At 37.0% G+C, this 20153-nt stretch overlaps 1 protein-coding gene and 1 long non-coding RNA gene across 2 annotated transcripts in view; one reads left to right on the top strand and one right to left on the bottom strand.

Annotated features, from left to right (window-relative positions):
* Positions 1-2625: 2625 nt before the first annotated feature.
* MYF6 (myogenic factor 6) lies at positions 2626-4705 on the bottom strand. The gene is made up of 3 exons (XM_003906830.3): positions 4066-4705; positions 3684-3774; positions 2626-3449 (listed from the first exon to the last, which is right to left on the bottom strand). The coding sequence occupies exons 1-3, from the start codon at positions 4582-4584 to the stop codon at positions 3331-3333; spliced, it is 729 nt and encodes a 242-aa protein (XP_003906879.1). The 5' UTR covers positions 4585-4705; the 3' UTR covers positions 2626-3330.
* A 227-nt stretch (positions 4706-4932) lies between these two features.
* LOC116268902 overlaps positions 4933-20153 on the top strand; it is a 132216-nt gene continuing 116995 nt past the window's right edge. The window contains exon 1 of the long non-coding RNA XR_004176134.1: positions 4933-5195. This is a non-coding gene — a long non-coding RNA (uncharacterized LOC116268902). The remainder of the gene's footprint in view (positions 5196-20153) is intronic.

Genomic DNA, 20153 nt, shown 5'->3' with positions numbered 1-20153 from the left:
CTGCCTCTGGAAAGAGGCTTGAATTTAATCCCAAATTGCTTATCTTTACCAAGTTATTATGTCTTGATTTTCTGCTTCCACAGCCCTGTTTATTTTGGCTTTGGCCTCAGTAAAGATTATCATCATTAATATCAAACAAAAACATTTTAATTGCAAACACACCAAGGATTTCATTGGAAAGCCTAACATGTCATCTGTAGCAGTGGAGGTCACATGAAGTCTTTGGGAAATATTTGCTCTATTTAATGAAGAGACTTCTATAGGCAAACTTATTCCAAACAATTTCTCAAGTTACCCAGCTAAGAGAGATAGAAAGGATTTGGCTTGCAAAGACTGAATAAAATCCATCAACAAGTAAAGTCCATGAATTAATAAAAGCATTCTGCTGTAGAGCCATTTATAACACAGATCTTACTATAAGTATATGCTAAATTATAAATTAAATGAGTTCACTTAATCAGTTACATTATTTTATTTGTGTTGCATAATAAATTTGAATTTTAAAAACTGAAGTGCACATATATACAATTTAGGGAAAAACCCTATTGATTCTCAGGGAGAAAATGATGGGTATATAATAAGAATAATTAATGGGCATAGACACTACCCAGACATATTCACACATGTTTTGGTTGGATAATTTGAAATGCTTTCCCACTTACTTTTTAAATTACTGCTCTAATTTGGAGTTCACCAGCTAGCCACTCTTGAGAAAGAGCTTTTGGAAAACAAATGTCAAGGAGAGCCATATTTTTCCCCAGACCGTAAGATGTTGCTTATTAATTTCCCAAGGCAAGCTGGGCCCAGTGGAATGGGCCTGTAGTCCCAGCTACCTGAAAGGCTGAGGCTGGAGGATCACTTGAACCCAAGCGTTCAAGCCTGGGCAACAGGGGACACATCACCCCTTAAACAGAAAAAAAAAAAAAAAAAAAAGGAGGAAAGAAATTGCCAATGTGCCAAAGCGTCTCTTTCACAGAACATGATGGTTAAGAACACAGGCTTGAATCCATTGATAATTGACTGGCTCTGAATCCTGGCTCTATGCAGTACTTAACCAAGTGCAGGAAACTCTGTTCCATGGATGTTCTTTAAAGTAAAAGTAATAGCAGTACCTCTCTCATCTGTTGTAGGATTATGAGTTAATATTTAAATAATAAGAATGGCTCATTTATGTTGCTTTTGTTCTCATTGTTGTAAATACTTTCCCCAGTCAGAGCAAAGAAAGGCTGAAGAAACTATGGCTTTTGGTGAAAGAAAAGGGTCTTTGAATTGACTAATGAAGAAGAGAGCTGGCATCTAGCGTTTATTTTGTGCCATTTTGGCTAAGCACTTCACATGTGTTATCTCAGTGAATCTTCACAACCTCAGGAGGAAACGGGACTAAGAATGAGCAGCGACTAGGCCTAGACAGTGGCAGCCTGGATTCCGTCTAGGTAGTCAACCCCACACAGGCTCAGCAGTTTGCATCTGCTAAATCTCCCACCTGCCTCTCCCAAAACTTTGAAAGAGATTGTATGTCAATGTCAGCTTCCACTATGAACCTTTCTGCATTTCAAATGTATATTAGAAGAAATCTGAATTTCCCATATACTCAGAAAACACAGTGACTATTATTATCCCCAGGAAGAGGCCTTCCTTTCTGAGAGGAAAAAGGGGCAAGATACAGCTCTGTACCTGCAGGGGGCGCTGTCTGTGGTGCTATCTGCGCAACAAGAAGGTCCAGCCTCTGGAGGGTTAGGAAGGAAACGGTGGGCTGGGAAATACTGAATCCGATTTGATTTTCACATCTGCTAACTGATGACTAGCTGTTCGGGGGGAGGAGGAAAGGTAGAAGTTCAGGGGCAGGGGAAGGGAGTGAAGGTGCCACCTACAGAATCTAAGAGAGAAGTTGCAATTCAAAAGAAATGGCTTCCTCCTCTCCTCTGCCTCACTTCCCACTGTGTTTCTTGGTGGTCGTTTCTTCCTAAGGTTACAGGATAAACAAACCTGCCACACGTTGTAAAATCCGCATGGTGAGGAGCTCCTGGGGCTTCTAGCCTCTCTGGGGCTTTGCTGTTTGGCCCGGCTAAGAGGTTGCATGTGTGTTGTTGTTGTCTTTTGTCCTCAACCATTGAAACCTTCCCTCACTCTAAGCAGCCCTCCCTTCAAAGCAGCCCACCCCACCTCCAGAGACAGATTGCCCATTTCTTTTATCTTTTGTGTGTGGAAAACAAACTCAAGCCAAACGAGGCCTTGAGGATATTCCAGTCTGCTAGGGACCAATCTAGTTCAAGAAAACTGGGAAGGGGGCCCCGAGATCCGGCCCTGAGGCCAGTGCAGCCCCGGGAACTCCAGAGCCACACTTCAGGACAAGAGCGACCTGGGAAGGATAAGAGGGACGGCAATTTGGGGGTCAATCCGCTGAAGATCTTTTCGGGAAATGAGCACAGTTTTGGTGTGGTAATTTCTTGCAACCATATTTTCCTAGATTGAGAATTCCATTGTTAACTTTGGGTAAGTAAATCTCACCCAGTTCTCCAGGTATAGGAGTGTAAAAACAGACGGAAAAAGATGCTGACAAAAGGAAAATGACATTTTTCTTTTGGGCACTATTCACTTCCAATGACAAGTGTGAGGTCTACGACAGATAGAAAAGTATCCAGTTTAATTCAGACTAAGGAAAGCCAAATTTCCTCCCTTTCAATTGGCCTGTAAGAAAACACCCAAATAAATGGGCTTGTGTGGTGTCTAAATTAAAATATGGCTCCTCTTTATTTTTGTATACATGCCTCCAAACGTATTTTTCCAGTTCCATCAAACTAGGACCAACTTTGTTCATATAGAAACTTCTTTTTAATATTACAATACCAGGATCCTCGCACATTTTATATACATCATTCCACATTGAAAATATATTTTAGGTTTACATAAAAAATGAAAGTGCTAAACTATTTACAAAAAAACATTAAATACCCCTAACATTAAATGCAACGTTCCCACTTTAGACAGGAATGAACTTCTTTTGAACATGGCACAAAAGGATCACCGTAATAAAAGTTAATATATTATAAAATCAACCAAACAAAAACAAAATAAGGAGGCTAGACCTAAGCCACTCGAGGTTCCAAAAAAATAAAATAAAATAAAAGCCCAAGGCCGAAAGGCTTTTTCATTTGAGCCTGACAACAGTTTTCGCAATGTTTCTTTGTGAATGTGTCTCCTTCTCTTTCACCAACTTTTCGGTCTAGGTTCCTAAATGTTAATATAATGTGACCCAGGCTAAAGGATTAGGCCAGGAAGCGTTGGTGGGATCTTCCTGCTGCGTGGAGAAGGTCTCAAGCGCCGGTCCAGTTACTTCTCCACCACCTCCTCCACGCAGGGGAGTTTGCGTTCCTCCGAGGAAATACTGTCCACGATGGAAGAAAGGCATCGAAGGCTACTCGAGGCTGACGAATCAATACTTGCTCCTCCTAAGTGCAAAACACACACACACAAACATAGCACCCAAAGAAGGAAAACGAAGCAGCTCCGCGCCCCCGCGCGAGGCCGCTTTGGCGGCGCAGACAGGCCTGGTCCTTGTGAGCAAAGAGCGCCCTTTTCGCAGGGTGCGTCCCTGCTGTCGCTTCGAGCCCTCTCGGCCCGAGCATCCTATCCACCTCCCGGATTTTCTCTGGTGCGGCCCAGAGCCCTTTCTTTTACTTTACCTTCTTTAGCAGTTATCACGAGCCCCCTGGAATGATCGGAAACACTTGGCCACTGGGAGCTGCAGGTGCGCAGGAAATCCGCACCCTCAAGCTGGAGGGAAAACCAAAGCAGCAGCAGATTAGGAAAGAAACATCGGTTCCGGGGGTGGGGTTGGGGGGGTGGGGGGAGCGGCTTTCCTGCTTCCTCGGGCGGGGTACGCATTTCCTGCCTATTGCAAGCACCCGGTCTTCTTGGGCCACTGGGGGTTCATTAGAGACGGAGCGGGAGGGGCGGGCGAGAAAGGGGGAAGGGAAAAAAGACCAAGCAGCTGGAGGTTAAGGCCCCGAGGAAGGCGTTTAATTAGCCTTTGCATTTCCCTGCCCCGGCAGCATCTAGGCTTACGTTTTCTTGCTTGGGTCTGTAGCTGAAGGGGTCCACCCCCAGCTCCTGCATTTTCTCCTGCTGATCCAGCCTGTGCAGCAGGTCCTGCAGCCGCTCAATATAGCTGATGGCACTCCGCAGAATCTCCACCTTGGGCAGCCTCTGGTTGGGGTTGGCCACAGTCCGCCGCTTCAGTGCCTCGAAGGCCTCGTTGATTTTCTTTAGCCTCCTCCTTTCGCGCAGGGTGGCGGCCTTTCGCCGGTCTGTGGGGGCAGATTTTCTCTTGCAGGTCTTGCAAGCCCAGATCAGACACTGGCCGGGGCAGTGTGGAGGCTGCAGGCCCGGGGGCGCCAGGACGTGTTCCTCTCCGCTGCTGTCGCTCCCCGCTTCCGGGGGCATTTGGTCCTGGCAGGGGGACAGGGTACCATCACTCCCTGGATACAAAGGAGAGCCTTCTGCCACTTCTAATGGCTGCAGAGTAACATTTTCCCCATCCAAGTAGAAAAAATAGGAGCCAGTTTCAAAAAGGTCCATCATCATGTTCTCCTCCTTGGCCTCTGACTCGATCTGAACTGGGTGATGGACTCAAAAACCCAGAGGAACCACCCAGATGGCATTTAATTAGTGCAGTGACATAAGTCGACCCAGCTTTATATATAGTAGCTCCTGAAACTCAATCCAACTTTTAGCTGTCATGGAGCATCAGTCTCCCAATGTGATTGCAGCTAGTGCTCTCTAGAACATCTAGTTTGAAAGAAAACTGAGAAGTGTCACCTCCCAGAGTATTCTGACCATCTATGTGCAGACCAGGTTACACAGAGAGAATCACATAATTTAAACAAAGCATTGAACGCTTCCATTTGGGGCAGTTTAGATACTAACCTGCTTACAGGACAACTTCAAAACAACTGGGGATTAACATTGCCCCACTCCCCTCCCCCTGTGCTCATCTGAATTCTAAGTATAGACCCATGATGAAAGATTTCAAAGGCAATAGCCGTTGCTCCAAAATAGCCGGGTTAATATTTGCAGAGTGTTTCAGCTCCTTTCTCTCTCCTGCCTCTCAAAAAGATGCTATTCCTGTGATTAAAACCATTACAGTCCTTCAAAGGTTATACATGACTTTCAGGCTTCAGCCTCAATAGAAGCAGGTAAATCTCTTTCCTCTCTTTTACTAAGGCTGCAAGATGATTTGGGAAATGGAGGGGGTGGCTGAAGGGTTCTCACATCCCATGATACTGGATGAAATAATTCTCTGGGTCCTTCCATAGAGACTGTCCTTGACTATCTTTTTTTTTTTTTTTTTTTTCCTTTGGGGAGAGGGGCAATCAGGATTTGAATTCTGTACCCTTCCATTTGTGGAGCAGTATTACATATGTGGTAGGGAGTGGGATAGAGGATGGGGTTGCAATACATGTTATAAGTCCTCCTTAAAAATAGGTTTAGTGAAAACAAGACTCACAGCGACTTGATATTTCAACATTTACTTGTGGCCCCTTCCAAGGTGCCTCTTTTATGATTCCAGTGCTGAACACTGTGTGCTCACCATTTTTTCTTTTGCATTCTTACTATCCATTGACTCCAAATAAGTTGTTTGATGGGATTTAAGTGAGAAAGGTTAGCAACCAAGGCATGAGCAAGGAAACAGCATTTTTTACATTGCAGCTTGCGCATGGTCCATAAAACATGTATTGTTCTTCGGGAGACAGTACAATACGAAGGTGAAGTGCAGGGGCCCTAGATTCCAAAGAACTATCAAGTCCTAGCAAGGTTAATTTCTATGTATATATCCATGGGTAAGTACTAGATCCTGATGTGTTCAAGATGATAGTGGTTTCCTTACAGTAAGGATTGGTGAGGATTTAATCAAATGATACCATGCATGTGAAGCACGTAGCACATAGCTGCTTGATGAACAACCGTAGTTATCATTTATAGTATAAAGCCATGTTAGGGCAAAGACCTGTTCCTGTGGATGAAATAAAGCCTAGCAGTTGGAGAGGTTTTTTTTTTTTTCTTCCCTCCGTCTCTTTTGCTGTTCTTTCCTTTCCTTTCACCTTTCCTCCTAGAGCTCTGGAAGGACTTCCTGGCTGTAACTGGCCTTTGGGATGACAGTCAACCTTGGTTTTGGTCTTTATAGTCAGTGCCTGAAAAACTACATGGAAACATAAAATCTTATTGCTCTACCCCAAGCAGTAGTGATTATAAGTTGTGTTCTTTATGACTTTATTTTAAAAAATGAATAAAGATAATGCAGGAAATCAACAGTCAGGTAATTTAGAAATTATTAATCAAGTGGCCTATTCTAGAAGATGATTCTTCACACTTTCTATTGAGCCACAGACTGGGATGTTAAGGTTTGATATTTTTGGCTGTTTTTATTCCTTATCAAGTTTAATAAATATTCTTAGATTTTTGGAATGGTAGGAAGCAGAGAGAAAGTTACAAGAGGCCAATACTTCTTCTGTGACCTTTTTTTTCTATTTTCACCAGTTTCTTGGTTGCTCAAGTCAGCAATTAAAACTGCAGATTGAAAGTTTCAGCAACTCAGGGTATAATCTAACATCTATTATAGAAAATTAGCTTTTGCTCTCAACCACACTTTATGTTGTCTTTTGTAAATGTGAAGACAATTTGAAAAGTTAACTAAGATTATTATGATAAAAATCATTAAGATCATTAAGATAAAAATGACTGATTTTTTTTTATTCAGCATTTATTGGGTACCTACTAAGTGCCAAATAGTGTCCTGGATGCTAAGAATAAAGCATTAAAAAAATTGTCTCTTCTCATGGAGTCTGAATCTAAAGAAGTGAGTTAAATTAACAGACCAAATGGGAGAAATAGCCTTGGAATTGGGATGGGGAAGGCCTAGATTATAGTCTTTGGGGGCCCGTGAGGATTTAATGAACCCTACTATCTCAAATCCTCAGATGTTTCATTCATAACATTGGTATGATGACAAAAGATGTCCATATTCACAGGATGCTATAAAAATTAAGTTTTCAAAAACGTGAAACCCACCTCAAAAATGTAGCATCCTCTCTGAAAGTACTTTTATTATTGGAATTAGTATGTTCAGAGAAAAATGAGAGAAGAAAAATATCACTACTAAGCAATTTTGAAGCCTGGATAAAGAAATAATGTTTAAGACATTACCATTCTTAGACTTGCCACTGATTTTAAGTGGTATCAGGTAGATATTAGAGAGCCTGCACATCATGAACCTGCTAAAAAATATGAAAGTTCGCCTTTTCCTTTTTCTATTTCTTTCATTCATGTGTCACCACTGGAAAAAGAGCCAGTTTAGAAATGTAGAAAGAGAATTACTTTTTTTTTAAAGTACATAAAGCTTTGGGGTGCAGATCAAGAGCAACTTCTTTTTTTTTTTTTTTTTTTTTTTGAGACGGAGTCTCGCTCTGCCGCCCAGGCTGGAGTGCAGTGGCCGGATCTCAGCTCACTGCAAGCTCCGCCTCCCAGGTTTACGCCATTCTCCTGTCTCAGCCTCCCGAGTAGCTGGGACTACAGGCGCCCACCACCGCGCCCGGCTAGTTTTTTGTATTTTTTAGTAGAGACGGGGTTTCACCATGTTAGCCAGGATGGTCTCGATCTCCTGACCTCGTGATCCACCTGTCTCGGCCTCCCAAAGTGCTGGGATTACAGGCTTGAGCCACCGCGCCCGGCCAAGAGCAACTTCTTAGGCAAGGTATAAAGTCAACCTTCACCTGTTGAATTGTTCCTTATTAAATTATAAATCCCCTTTTCCAACATGCTGTAGACCTCAGACCAGCAAAATTAGTGTGAGTGTTCACCTTGGTTTAAACAGATTTTTTTCCCCTTTTTTGTTGTTGTTTTGGGGGTTGAGGGAAGGAGGCTGGAGGAGAAAACAAGGAAATACCAGCTTGGGAAATAACCATCCTTTATCAGATTAGGTCAATGGGAAAATACGCACTGATTCCAAACTTCTAACTAGTGAACTCTTGGAACTCAAACTGTTTACAAAATATGAGATGCCTGTAATTGCAATTATATTACTTCCCAGTAGAACTTGGAGACACAGACCTTGACAAGTGGTCAAGTCAGGTTTATATAAACTGCAATCCTCCAAGCTTTAAATAGTCCAAATATTTTTTAAACTATGGAAAAAGTAAGTGATAATAGGGGAATAATAATATTATCATTAATAAAATCACTCCAAGGGGACTAGACTTCATTCATCATAAAATCTGAAACTAGGTTAGTGATAGAATGGGAAGTTTTCATGTAGTTTACCACCTTGTTGTTCTTACTTCATGCTTATTCATTTGCAAATGATTTTTTTCCCATCATCTAAAAAAAGAAGAAGAAAAAAAAAAAAAGCCTGAGTGTCTCCCAATTCTTTTCTGTGGAAAGAAGTAGGAAGGAAAGTATTATGGCTAGTCCACGTCAGTGAATTTTAGCTATGAGCCTTTGGAAGGGTTGTGTATATGGTAGAAAAAGAAGAGACCTTTGGGGAAAGACAGAATCTGTGTTCTAGCCATTCTTCAGTATGTATTTCTAGCCACAGTTTTATTAGAGATCAAAAAGCATATACATTACACATATCATAGCTTTCTTTTCACACTAAATTAAATGATATATGTTGAGCCCATGGCATGGAATACGCACTCAACAAATATTAATTCTCCCACTCAATTTGTAAGGCCTCTGATGGAAAGACTCATAGTGAAGTCATTGAAAAAAAACCTAGATTTGTTGAGAAAGATGTTTCTGATAAATGTGGGGATTTGTGTTAATCAAGGTGAAAATACTGAAACTAGTCACTCTAGTAACAGAGCTTAATGTATTTACACCCTCATTAAATTTCCAGTTTACTGGGGAACAAAGATACTAATTAAAAGTCACACAAATGAATAACCGAGTTAGGAAAGAAAGGAGTGTAGTTCTCTAAGAGTGTGTAACAATAAAGTCACTCCTGAACAGGAAGCTTGAGAAAAGGATGGTTTGGGAACAGAAGTTCCTGAGGTATTGTGGTGGTATTTCTAGGGAACAAAGTTTCAGCTTTTCGAAAAGCCTTTGGAAAGTATCAGGATGATGGTGACAGTCAGAAGAAGCTCAAGGAAGAAATAGAGACACAGATGACTGTCAGAGACTAGGGAAGAGATTTGTGTGGGTGATCGCTGGGGGATTTGGCTACATAATCAGGTTCAAAGAAAGCAGTTTCAGCCATAGCTGAAAAAGCAGAACTGAGGGCCAGATAGATGATGATTATACTCTTTCAACTGTGAAAAATAGAAGAAAGAAAAGGGGATAGAAGAAAGGAGAGAGAGAAGAAAGACAGGAGAGAAAGAGAGTGAACAGAAGGCAGGCTAGCCCTCAGGGCGAAGGGTCACCCAGCAAGGGCAGAGAGTAGCCATAAAGAATAGAAGGTAAAGGAGGAGCCTGCTGACTGAAAGGCAAAACTCAGAAGAGGCAGATTAGTGCTTTCAATTTGTGGCAGCTAAATGAGTAACATGAGCTCCTGCACCTGTAATTTACCTAATCGGCAGACAGTTTGTGCCCAGAGATTCCCAAACGCTGTGGTAAAAATAGTTTTGCACTTAGACCTACAGAACATTTGAGTCACTTCTGAGGACCTGGGGGAGGGGCATAAACCAAGCAGAGGAAGAGGAAAGATATTAAAGGCGAATCTTCTGCAATCTCCAGTAAGTGGCAGTGAGAAGTTCCGTGTAGAAATGGGGCTGGACCTAGATTAGGAAGGACTTCAGTTTCCAGGCCCACCATGGAGCACCCTTTTAAAAACAGCAGGAAGGAAATGAGTCTAGAACAGGCGAAGGGGGAACCAACGAGGCTGCTCTTCAGATAGTTCAAGAAACACATTTTTGCTCTTTGCTCTCACTCCTGATTCCAAAAATCTGTATTCAGTCATGTACTAGCTGCAAAACGACACTTAAGAAGGCTGCTGTTCATTTCTTAATTCTCAGGCATAATTTCCAGGGAAGATGACAATGAATGTTTTTCTCCCTGAGAAACACATATTCCTCAGTGCAAAAAATGAAGCCTTGTTCGTAATTCTGCACCTCCCTCCCCCCTATTTTATTCAGATTTCTGAATGTAAGGTTAAAATTTGGAAACCATTAGAATGTTTTCCAGGTTAAGTATTCCTTCCTGGTGAGGGGTCAACTGGCATAAGTTTGCTTAGGACTAAGCGGGTACCCAGGAGGCCAGATTTTCAGCGCTAAAACTGGGGAAATCCTGGTCAAGTCAGAATGAGTTTGTCACTCTGTTTCCCAGAAAAAGTTCATAGAAACTGACCTACATCTATTCATAAATAAGAACAATGTACAGAGTGCGGGATATACAAAGTATAGATTTTTTATTTAAAAAATTACTATGATTATAAATATGAGGTTTGATGTTAGACAAAGTTCTAGGCCCAGCTCTACTACTTGCTAATCGTTTGACATTGGACATGTTTTATAACCTGTCTAAGCTTTAATTAGTCTATAAAATGGAAATAACATTTCTTTTTAACATTGTTTTAAAGGTTTAAACAATGTCAAGAAAATCCAATATACAGTATCTAGCACATAAACAACATTCAATACAAATTAGTATAATTTCAGCTATGATTGAAGGAAAAAAAATCATCCATGCCTTGTCACTTCAATAAGTCAAACCCTCCTTTTTTGTTTTCTATATGAACAAAATTTTACATAAGTCATATCATACAATGTAAATTTTATATTACTTTTTATTTAAATATAAGTACAATATAATATTACATATATATCACCTTTTTAAATGAAAATATTATATAAACATTTTTATGATGCTAATACAACTATTTTAGGTGTTCAAAATCCAAAATATATGGAATGATTTTCCTATGATGTTTAATTCTTTTAAAAACGCAATGAATCATGATATTCAGATGACCCCAATTATAGTGGTGCTTGGTGTTACCAGCTTGCTAAGATAAACAAATGTCTCTAGTATAGTATGGTTAGCCAAGTATTTTGTTACTGCCCTCCAACTGGCTGGTTATGACATATTGCCCAAAATGTTTGGTGCTTTAATGCCTGTGTCAGGGTCTACCGTGACAAATAGCCACCACTGTACAAACACATTTATTCCATAAAGTTTCCCTACCAGTTTGGAAGAAAAAAGTTGTTTAATCAGATATACATACACATCTCATGCTTTTTCTGAAAGTCCAGACATTTTTATCTGTGGATAATACATGTTAGTTTTTAGGTTAGTGAGTGATCGAAAGTTATAATGTGTTTGAATTGCATATGATCTGGAGCTTTTAAAAGTATAGGCATTACAAGTTCAACATGTCACTGGTCATATAAAATTAATCATATTAAATTTTATCTTCCCTGATTTTATGTGATTCGGGCTAAGTGTTGTCATATTAGAAAAGACTGGCTGTGTAATTTTACAATATTAGTATGGCCTTTTTATTAAACCATTTAAATTTTTTTTTCACGTTCTTGTATTTCAGTATAAGCTATTGCAAGATTTAAGCTGCTTTTGTAGCTTAAAAATGGTGCTTTTAAAAAGAAAAGAATAAAAGGTAGTAATATATGTATTTTTTTATTTTGTAAAATTGTAGCCATTATTCAACTCTGAAAAAAAAAATAAGTTGCAGGCCCTTATACATTGAAGTACTTTAGGTAAATGATCTTATTACATCTTCGCAATATTTTACCAAGTATATAATATAATTGATTTCATTTTAAAAATACAGAAAGCAAAGCAAAGATAAGTTAATCTGTTTGCCCAATATTGCGTGCTATATACTTAAACCTGATTCATGTGGCAGTGATTCATTAATTAAAAAGAAGCTTTTCTTCAGAATCTCCTTACAGTGACCAAAAGAATAGTCTTCTAGGAGCTACCTACCTTAGAGGAGCTTTGTGAGTTTATTTGGGAAACTTCAGGGTAACTTCTGTTTTTTTGTTTCAGTTTTGTTTTGTTTTGTTTTGTTTTCAGTCACATGTCCAAAAGAGGCATGTTGGTAGCTGATGGCTGAGATTTGGACCTACATATTTTTCCATTAGCAAATGATGACACAGTGGTATTTTCCATGTACACTACTACGCACAGGTAGCCTGTCTCAGAGGTCACAAAATAGATGTTCAATGAAGATACTCAAAACACATGGCCTGATTCATTATTTTAAAACCACATAGTGAGAAGCAAAAGGAAAAAGATGGAATAATTTAGTGCACTATTATAGGGTAAATGTGGAGAGACCACATTTTCCAAATACTAAGTTACACAATGCTCTTATGTCCTGTCCTCTTTTTCCCAATTAGTCTGCTCCACTTATAGTAGTTACAAGGACTAGGGTTGAGAGCGACCAAGGGATCTTAGCAGGTAGAAGGTGACTAGAACCAATACACAGATCCTCTGAACAACTAGCCATATCTAACTCTTATTGATAGGAGAGTCTTTTCCAATTCAACATCACATGTTTTGAGGATATTATGCTCACTTGAAATTATTGAGGTGTCTAACCAGTGAGAAGGCTAAATGTAAATGGAGTTGATAAAGAGAAAAATAAAAACAAATACTGATCTTATCTATTTCTACATAGGAAGACACAGAAAAAGGCATTTAGGATCTTTTAGAAGAGCAATTTTGTTTTTTTAGTCTCCTATTAATTAGATATGCTGAAACAAATTACATTTCAATATAATTATTTTTGCTATATTTTGCTTATTAATATAAATTATATTGAAGTTTAACAAATTATTTTATGTAAGCCATTTATAAAGAAAGTCTTTATTAAGAAATACCTTTCATATAAAGTATTCCTAAGATAAAGAGGGAATACACTTGAAATTTTCAATTTGTGTTAATTATGCTTTTAGTGAGACTTGATAATCAAAAATTTTAAAAAAACTTACTACTACTTATTTATTAGTTGACAGAATAGAGAGAATTTGTTTTAAATGGGATTACTACTGAAAGAGGCTAAAACAAAACATCTTGCTTTGTTAACATATTTTAAACTCACTTAGAAATAAGTTAGCTTAGGCTCGAATGGGTCTTTTCTTTCTCGAAATGATGGGCACAGTTTGGTCCAAGAATTACCACATAAGCTGAGGGTAGAATTCCTTTCTAAATTTGTTTCCAAGAAAATAGATGATCATATGCTGTTGAAGATCAATAAAACAAGGTACTTTCATGGCCCATAGTAAAGCATTCTTTTCTGTGAAACACTTTAATGTGAACTGTGACAAGCATGACTCCTATGATGGATATTTGGTGAGGTACGACGTTCTTGTCACGCAAACAAGAGCTTATTAACATGGTTTCCTCAACTCCACTTCTCACTTCCAAATCCTCTAGGAATTGACACCAACTGTCCATTTTGACACTTGTTCATTAATTTTCTTTCAATAGAACTATTCTCTTCACTCAGCTGTTGTAGCAATTTAAGATTTTACATACTTTTCTGATATGGCTCTTTGTTGGACATTCCTTCTGTGTTCAGAGAACCAAATAACACCAGAGTTCTAATATATGTCACAAAGTCCTTAGTTCAGTTCGCCACTTGTTTCATTACCCAGTCTCATAAAAGGGAACTTCAGCTCGACCTCTTAAGTGAAAAGAGCAAAATCAATTAGTTCTTTCTATCAAGACTTAATGGTCATGACAGCAATAAATTCATGCCAATGCCTCCTTTCCTAACCTGAATCTTTTCACACACCTGACCTGAGTAAATCCAGTAGATTCCTGGTTCTAAGTTGCTTACAGAAAATATTTTTTTTTCTATTAGTAGGCGTGCATGCACACATGTGTGAGTACACTCGTTTCACAGTCATGACTGGAAGCACTAACAGATCACAGGCAACAGATAATGACTATTTATTCCTTTGTGAAATATGTTCGACTTTACAAATTTTTATTTGTGATCAAAAAGCACCCTCATTTTGAGGATTAAAGGGTCTAAAACTTAATAATATAAGGAATGGCTGCAGATGTGTCTAATATTTGTTTTGTAATAAAATAAAGTTGGACCGTGCAGTGGTATGATTTCTCCATGGCACAATACGTTCTTTTCTTGTGTCAATTTTGTTTGGGGTTAGTGAGAAACATCACATCACAAAGAAAGAATGCAAGAATCAAGAGCTGCTTTGCACTTTACCAGTCTGTTGTGCTGTTCCTGGAAAAATTTATATTTGAGGCTTGCCAAAAGACAGCAATTGTTTTGTGGTTGCTATGTTTAAAAATGATATGTGTAATAAGTGATGCTTGATTGTTTCGATATTCTTTTACTATTTTGTTCAGATTCATTAATGTGCTTTAGTCTTTTAGATTTTGAATTATGTTATGATGCAGTAGCACTAAGAACATATGCTGCTTTTTAAAAAGAAAGAAGTATTTTCCAGATATTAATTCTTTAATCTTAAGTATATGATTCTAAAATACCTAGACTTCTTATGTTTCCATACTTTATTTTTACTTCTTTGAGGATTTGGTATTCTAAATAGTTTCTAAATCTCTAATAGCAGAAATTTTTCTTTAATCTTATCCATGTCAATTCACCAAAAAGCTTATTTTTTTTCCGACTTTGAAGAAAATCCCAGACTTCTAAATGGAATAAGTTATCTTTTGAAGATCAAAGTGATTATTGAAATCAGCTTTTGGATATATGATAATATTGTAATACTATTTTTGGCAGTGGTAAGTTACTTAAAGAGTTTTATAAGTACATTGTCATAGCAATAACCTCAGACACGGGGAAAAATGAAGTACGATCTTATAAAATCTTATAAGGTTAGCATGAAATTTTTCTGAGGGTGCAGTAATTTAGATGTACCTTCAGAAGCGCAGAGCAAGACCTTTATAAAGCTCTGGGACTCTGGGACTTTGAATAGTTTATTAAAGACAAATAATGGAGAAAGATAGAAACAGAATGAGAGAATAAGAGAAGAAAGAAGGAGGAAGAGGGAGAGGGTGTGGGAGAGAGGGAAAAGCTATAAGGGGGAAAGTGGGATTGTGAAGCCATTCTGAGTTCAGAATTACCACTAGACTTCTATCAAAATCAACTTTTTAAAAATAAATCACAGAGTTTTCAAAAGAAATGAATACTCGGGAATTATTTAAAATGCTTAAAATACTGGGTTGACACAGAAGGCTTTGGGGTAAAGTACATCTCCTTTTTAATGATCTGCTTCTTTGGGAATAAAATTTGATAGAAAAGTTAGCACATAAGTCACAGAAAGTTTGGCAGTTCCTGATGTTGTTTCCTACGTTCCTCTATTTCAAAATTCAGTCTGTAAGGAAATATTCATAAGGAGACTATTTGTAGAGAGGGGATCACCAAACTATATTCACTTTTCATAGCTTGTATTGATTGTAGTATCTGATTTTATGCTTATATATATCCTAGCACTTATCACATTGCCTTGTAGTGCTTATTGTTCATATCACCGATTACATAGGGCAGAAAATATGCAATAATCAATATAGATTGCAGGAGACTCTCTGTTCTAAAATAGACACCAAGTAATTTTTTGTGAGTGAATGAGTGAAAGTAATAATTGTCAAAATCTTCTATCATCTATGAGAATGTCTTGAAATGGCATTTTTTATTCTTAGAATTTTACATTTTTATCTCTATTTAGTTATTTGCTTAAATTTTATTGGTGTTTTGCCCAAAAGATGCATATTTAAATCAGTGCAAGTGCAAGACATAATGCTCATTTACTCTCTTTGAAAGTAGTTCCGCCAAAACTTTTGTTTTGGTAGAAGTTCCTGAAACCTCTATGGGACCAGAAGTTCTCTACTAAAAATACATTTTGTAACAAGACTTTTTTTCTGTAGCTAAAATTGCTAAGCTTTAGACACAAGTCTAGCTGTCACAACCAAATTTTAGTACACCAGTCAGACCTTCATGCTATGGTTATATAGATGAGTGTGATTATTTATTGACTGTGTATTTTAAAAGCAGTGGTGGGCTACTTGTTCCTAGTCACGTTGCTCCTGAGTACCTGGGCAACTTTAATGTCCTTGGTCTCTGTGTCAATAAGTCATTATTTCATCTAGCTGGCCTCATAAGTGTGAGGGTCTCAAGATATGTGGTTATTTACCTTGGCTCACTCTTCAAAACAGTCATCAGAAGCTAATCTGTGTTGCTACCTTGTCACCTCCCAAACCTTGCTGGTTCAGAGTCTGATGGGAACCTGAAGGTAGTCAGAACAGTATGGAATCCCACATGGAAAACTAATCCTTACCTCTTCTTTTTGTATCCTTCACATTTTTTCTTTACAAAGCCATTGATTTGTGGTAATAAAAATATTTTAGTTTACCTTAAAATAATTTTGTAAAACCCTTTTTAGTCCAGTACATCTTCATTTTAAAAAAATGGTATCTTAAGTGTTACATACTGGGTAACTCATTTATGACAGGCCTGTGAAATGATCACATTAGCCTATATAGTGCAATTGACATAATCAGGACTCAAGCTTTATTAAGTAATAATCCTATGATCAATTGTATCAGAAACCCTGAGGGAACTTGTTAAAATTTGGATTCCCAAGATCCACTGCAGCCCAACCGAGCCAGAATGTTTCTGTATATGCTAGTAGGGATTCCGATGAGATTAAATGTGTCCAGCCTAATGGTTCTTAAACCTGGATGCACAATAGAATAACCTGGGAAATGGAAAATGATTAAAACTTGCAGCCACGGCCGAGAACTTTTGGCCTAGCACAATGCCCAACACCTATTTTATGTTCAATGATTGACAGATACAGTTAAGTTAGATAAAAGAAAAGCTAGCAAGTGATTAAAAACCCTTCTCTAATTCTAACATATGATGTGAAAGGAAGATTAATGAGATTTCCAATCTGAAATTATTTTTATTTCAAATGGGAATGAATCTTGGCTTTTAGTAAGCATAAATTTACCTTCAAATATGCAGTTAAATGATTTTACATTAGTAGAAATAAGTATCATTTAAATTATAAATCACTTTGGCCACTGTATGTAATACAACTCCTTTTCTTTCATAAAGTTCTACTTTAAAACATGGGTTCCAGAATACAGTGTCAAGAAGAAATAAAACTTTAATTCAATTACTGTAAAATCCAAATTCTCTTACGATGACAGAGATGACAAACACCAGTATGTATTGAGTACTAACTGTGAGCCAGTTATTATTTAAAGTTCTTCGGATGTATTGACTGTTTGTTCACAATATCCCTAAGAGAGTTAATATCAGCCCCAAATCTTCATATTGTGCATTTCAAGTGAAAACAAACATACAGAAAAGAAATGCTAGGATAAATCAGTTGGCCTCATATATTGTTGTTTTATAAATAATTCTTTATTGGAATTAAATTCGCATAAACATCTCTCAAATTGTAATTTTATTTGCTTTAGAAGTTAACATAGGGACCTTTTCTTGGTGTATAATCACCTGCCTTGATATACTATGAGAACTAAAGTACAAAGTATTCTATATCACTATAATGTCTACTGCTAGATTATGTGGCATATTGTTTAAAAATCAAGTAATAAGTTCCTGTTTGGTAGAGTTAGATTGTAGTCAGTATGCATACACTCCATTAAAGTAAGTAGGTAACATATTTCTTTATAGTTTCCCATAACAAATGAAGTACTATTTCAAAAACAAATTAAGGAAATTAAAAAAAAGGACTAATATAACATATTTTTAAAAATAGCAATTCATTGTCTTAGAAAAGAACTCATAATCATGAAAAGCTCAGCAAAACAAGCCATTTCTTTCAACTGAGTTAACTTAGCCAATTTTTGAATGGAATCACTTATTTAATTATTTCTTATAAATTTCATTTAATTCAAGCCCAGACCTTAAAAGCAAAATGGTCATACTTCTAACCAATGCCATAAATCCCCTAATTATCTCACTAGGTATCTTCATGAAATCTTGCATTTCTTTTAGTGACCATGACTAGTAAAAAAAGGATTGGAAACATCACTCCAAATTGTTAATAAGAGTTACCCTTAGGTACTAGGGTTTAACGTGATATAATATCATTTTACTTTTTAGATTTTTCTGTCATTTGTACAAATTGTATAATAATTTTGTATTTTGTAATGATAAAATAAAATAAATATTTGAGACAATAAAATAAAATCAGTAATTTAGGCACAAGTAGAAGAAGTGCGTCTGGTGAATGAGACCGAACTTGAGTTTCTAGGACTGGGAAACAAGGCGTGCACAACATTTACAGCAAGATTCTCTTGATGTTGATCTGAGAATACTGAAGGAATATAATATTTTCCTTGATAAGGACTAAGTTCTTTCCAGAGTGAGGCTGAGCTTTCTGGTTAGATTGAGTTGCTTCTAAAATATAGAGATGAGGATGTTAGAGCAGGAAACCAGGTAGCTTGCTCCCAATAATAAGTTTCAATTGCCTGGGAAATTCAGTTATACAAATAAGATCTGTTAAAAGATAAACTGAGACACTATACAAACTTTAGAGTTTATTTGGGCAAACAGTGATACATAAATTGAGGAAACACCAAATTGAAGGACGTCTTGAGCTCTACTGAAGAAATCCAAGTGGAAGGCTTTTACAGCCTGAATGTGGAAGCAAGAAATTGAAAATATTTGAGTAGTTACACTTATATAGTTGCTCTATTTCGTCTTTTCCATTTCTGGCAGCTTTTGATTTGTTGAACTTAATTTTTTTTTTAATGATTCTGGCATTTACAATAAATGGCCCAACTCGTTTTGCTTATGTTTGCAGTCCGAGCAAGATTAAGGTTACTTTCAAGCCTAACTGGGTTTGTCTGCTTAGAAATTTTTCAAACCTGGTCTTCATTTTATTTTATTTTAACAAGTCCTTCCTAATTATAATAGATTATATTATAGGCTACTTTTATTAAATTTGTTGTACCAGGAAGTAAGGCTACTCAAAGTAGTCTATTGACCTAAACTTTAAGTTTAGTTTCTTGATACACTTCTTTGAATTCTTACAAATTGTGGAGAAAAATGTAAATGTCTACCATTGGGGTTGGAGGATTCATTGGACATTAATTATCCTGAGAAGGGTGAAATTATTTATGGACTTTAAAGGGAAACAAGGTCTTGGGACATACTAAGATTAATTTTCTCCGTAATCCATTTTGGTTACTGGTGATGTGGTTATATCTTACATGATTCCATTATTTTCCTTGCCTACAATCATTTAGTTCCCTACCATCATCTACTTAATAACTTATTTTTTTTTTCCATTGGTGGGTGATATTTCCTTACTATTAAAATCTTATAACACAGACTGTGTTAGAAATACCTGTGTGTTTCACTGAGGTCTTGGTTGCTTCTTATCTCAATAATATACTTTTAACTTGTTCAGATAATAAACCATTTTAATACATGAAAGAGCAGTTCTCTTCATCACTTTTATTTTCTGAATTTTGAAACCCATTTCTCATTTATTCTTCCAGATGAACTTAGCATGTTGTTTTTTTTCCCAAATTGAAGCAATTAAATGCTATTAAGACATTTAAACTGGCATACTAAACCTATGAAGTAACTTAGAAGAATGATGTTCTTTATAATAGGCCTCTCTTACTTAAAAAAATCTATTTTGCATTTCCCTGTTTTATCGTTTTCTTTAGAAATGCACCATAAGTTTAGCCTCTCAATATTTTATAATAGTTTGGACATTGTCAGTGAACTAATTTTTCCCATTTTATCTTTCACTCACATTAATTGACTGCTTATGATTTTTGTATATTTATTTTGCAGTCACCTGCATTAGAGAATTTCTTATTACTTATATATATCTTTTTCAGTCTATGTGTCTGTATCTTCTAGGTATGCAACATTTTTGTATCAAATAATGGGAATTTTGACTTCTGTTATTTTTGTTTACCTTATTACTGCTTTGGTTAGATTAGTGGTAATACATTTTTGTACCTGATTTTGATGATTCTCTGCCTCTAAAATCTCTCTAGTACTCTAAATTACTTAAAACATTGAAAAATTCATTCATATACTCACTGAGTTTCTATTTATTTAGTACTTTTAGGCACTGTAAATGATATTTTTATATATATGTATGTGTATATATATGTATGTGTGTGTGTGTGTGTGTGTATATATATTCATATGC

This window comes from Papio anubis, chromosome 9 (assembly GCF_008728515.1).
Source record: "Papio anubis isolate 15944 chromosome 9, Panubis1.0, whole genome shotgun sequence".
NCBI lineage: Eukaryota > Metazoa > Chordata > Mammalia > Primates > Cercopithecidae > Papio > Papio anubis.
Note: the sequence above shows the minus strand (reverse complement) of the source record. Positions and strands in the feature narration are given on the sequence as shown.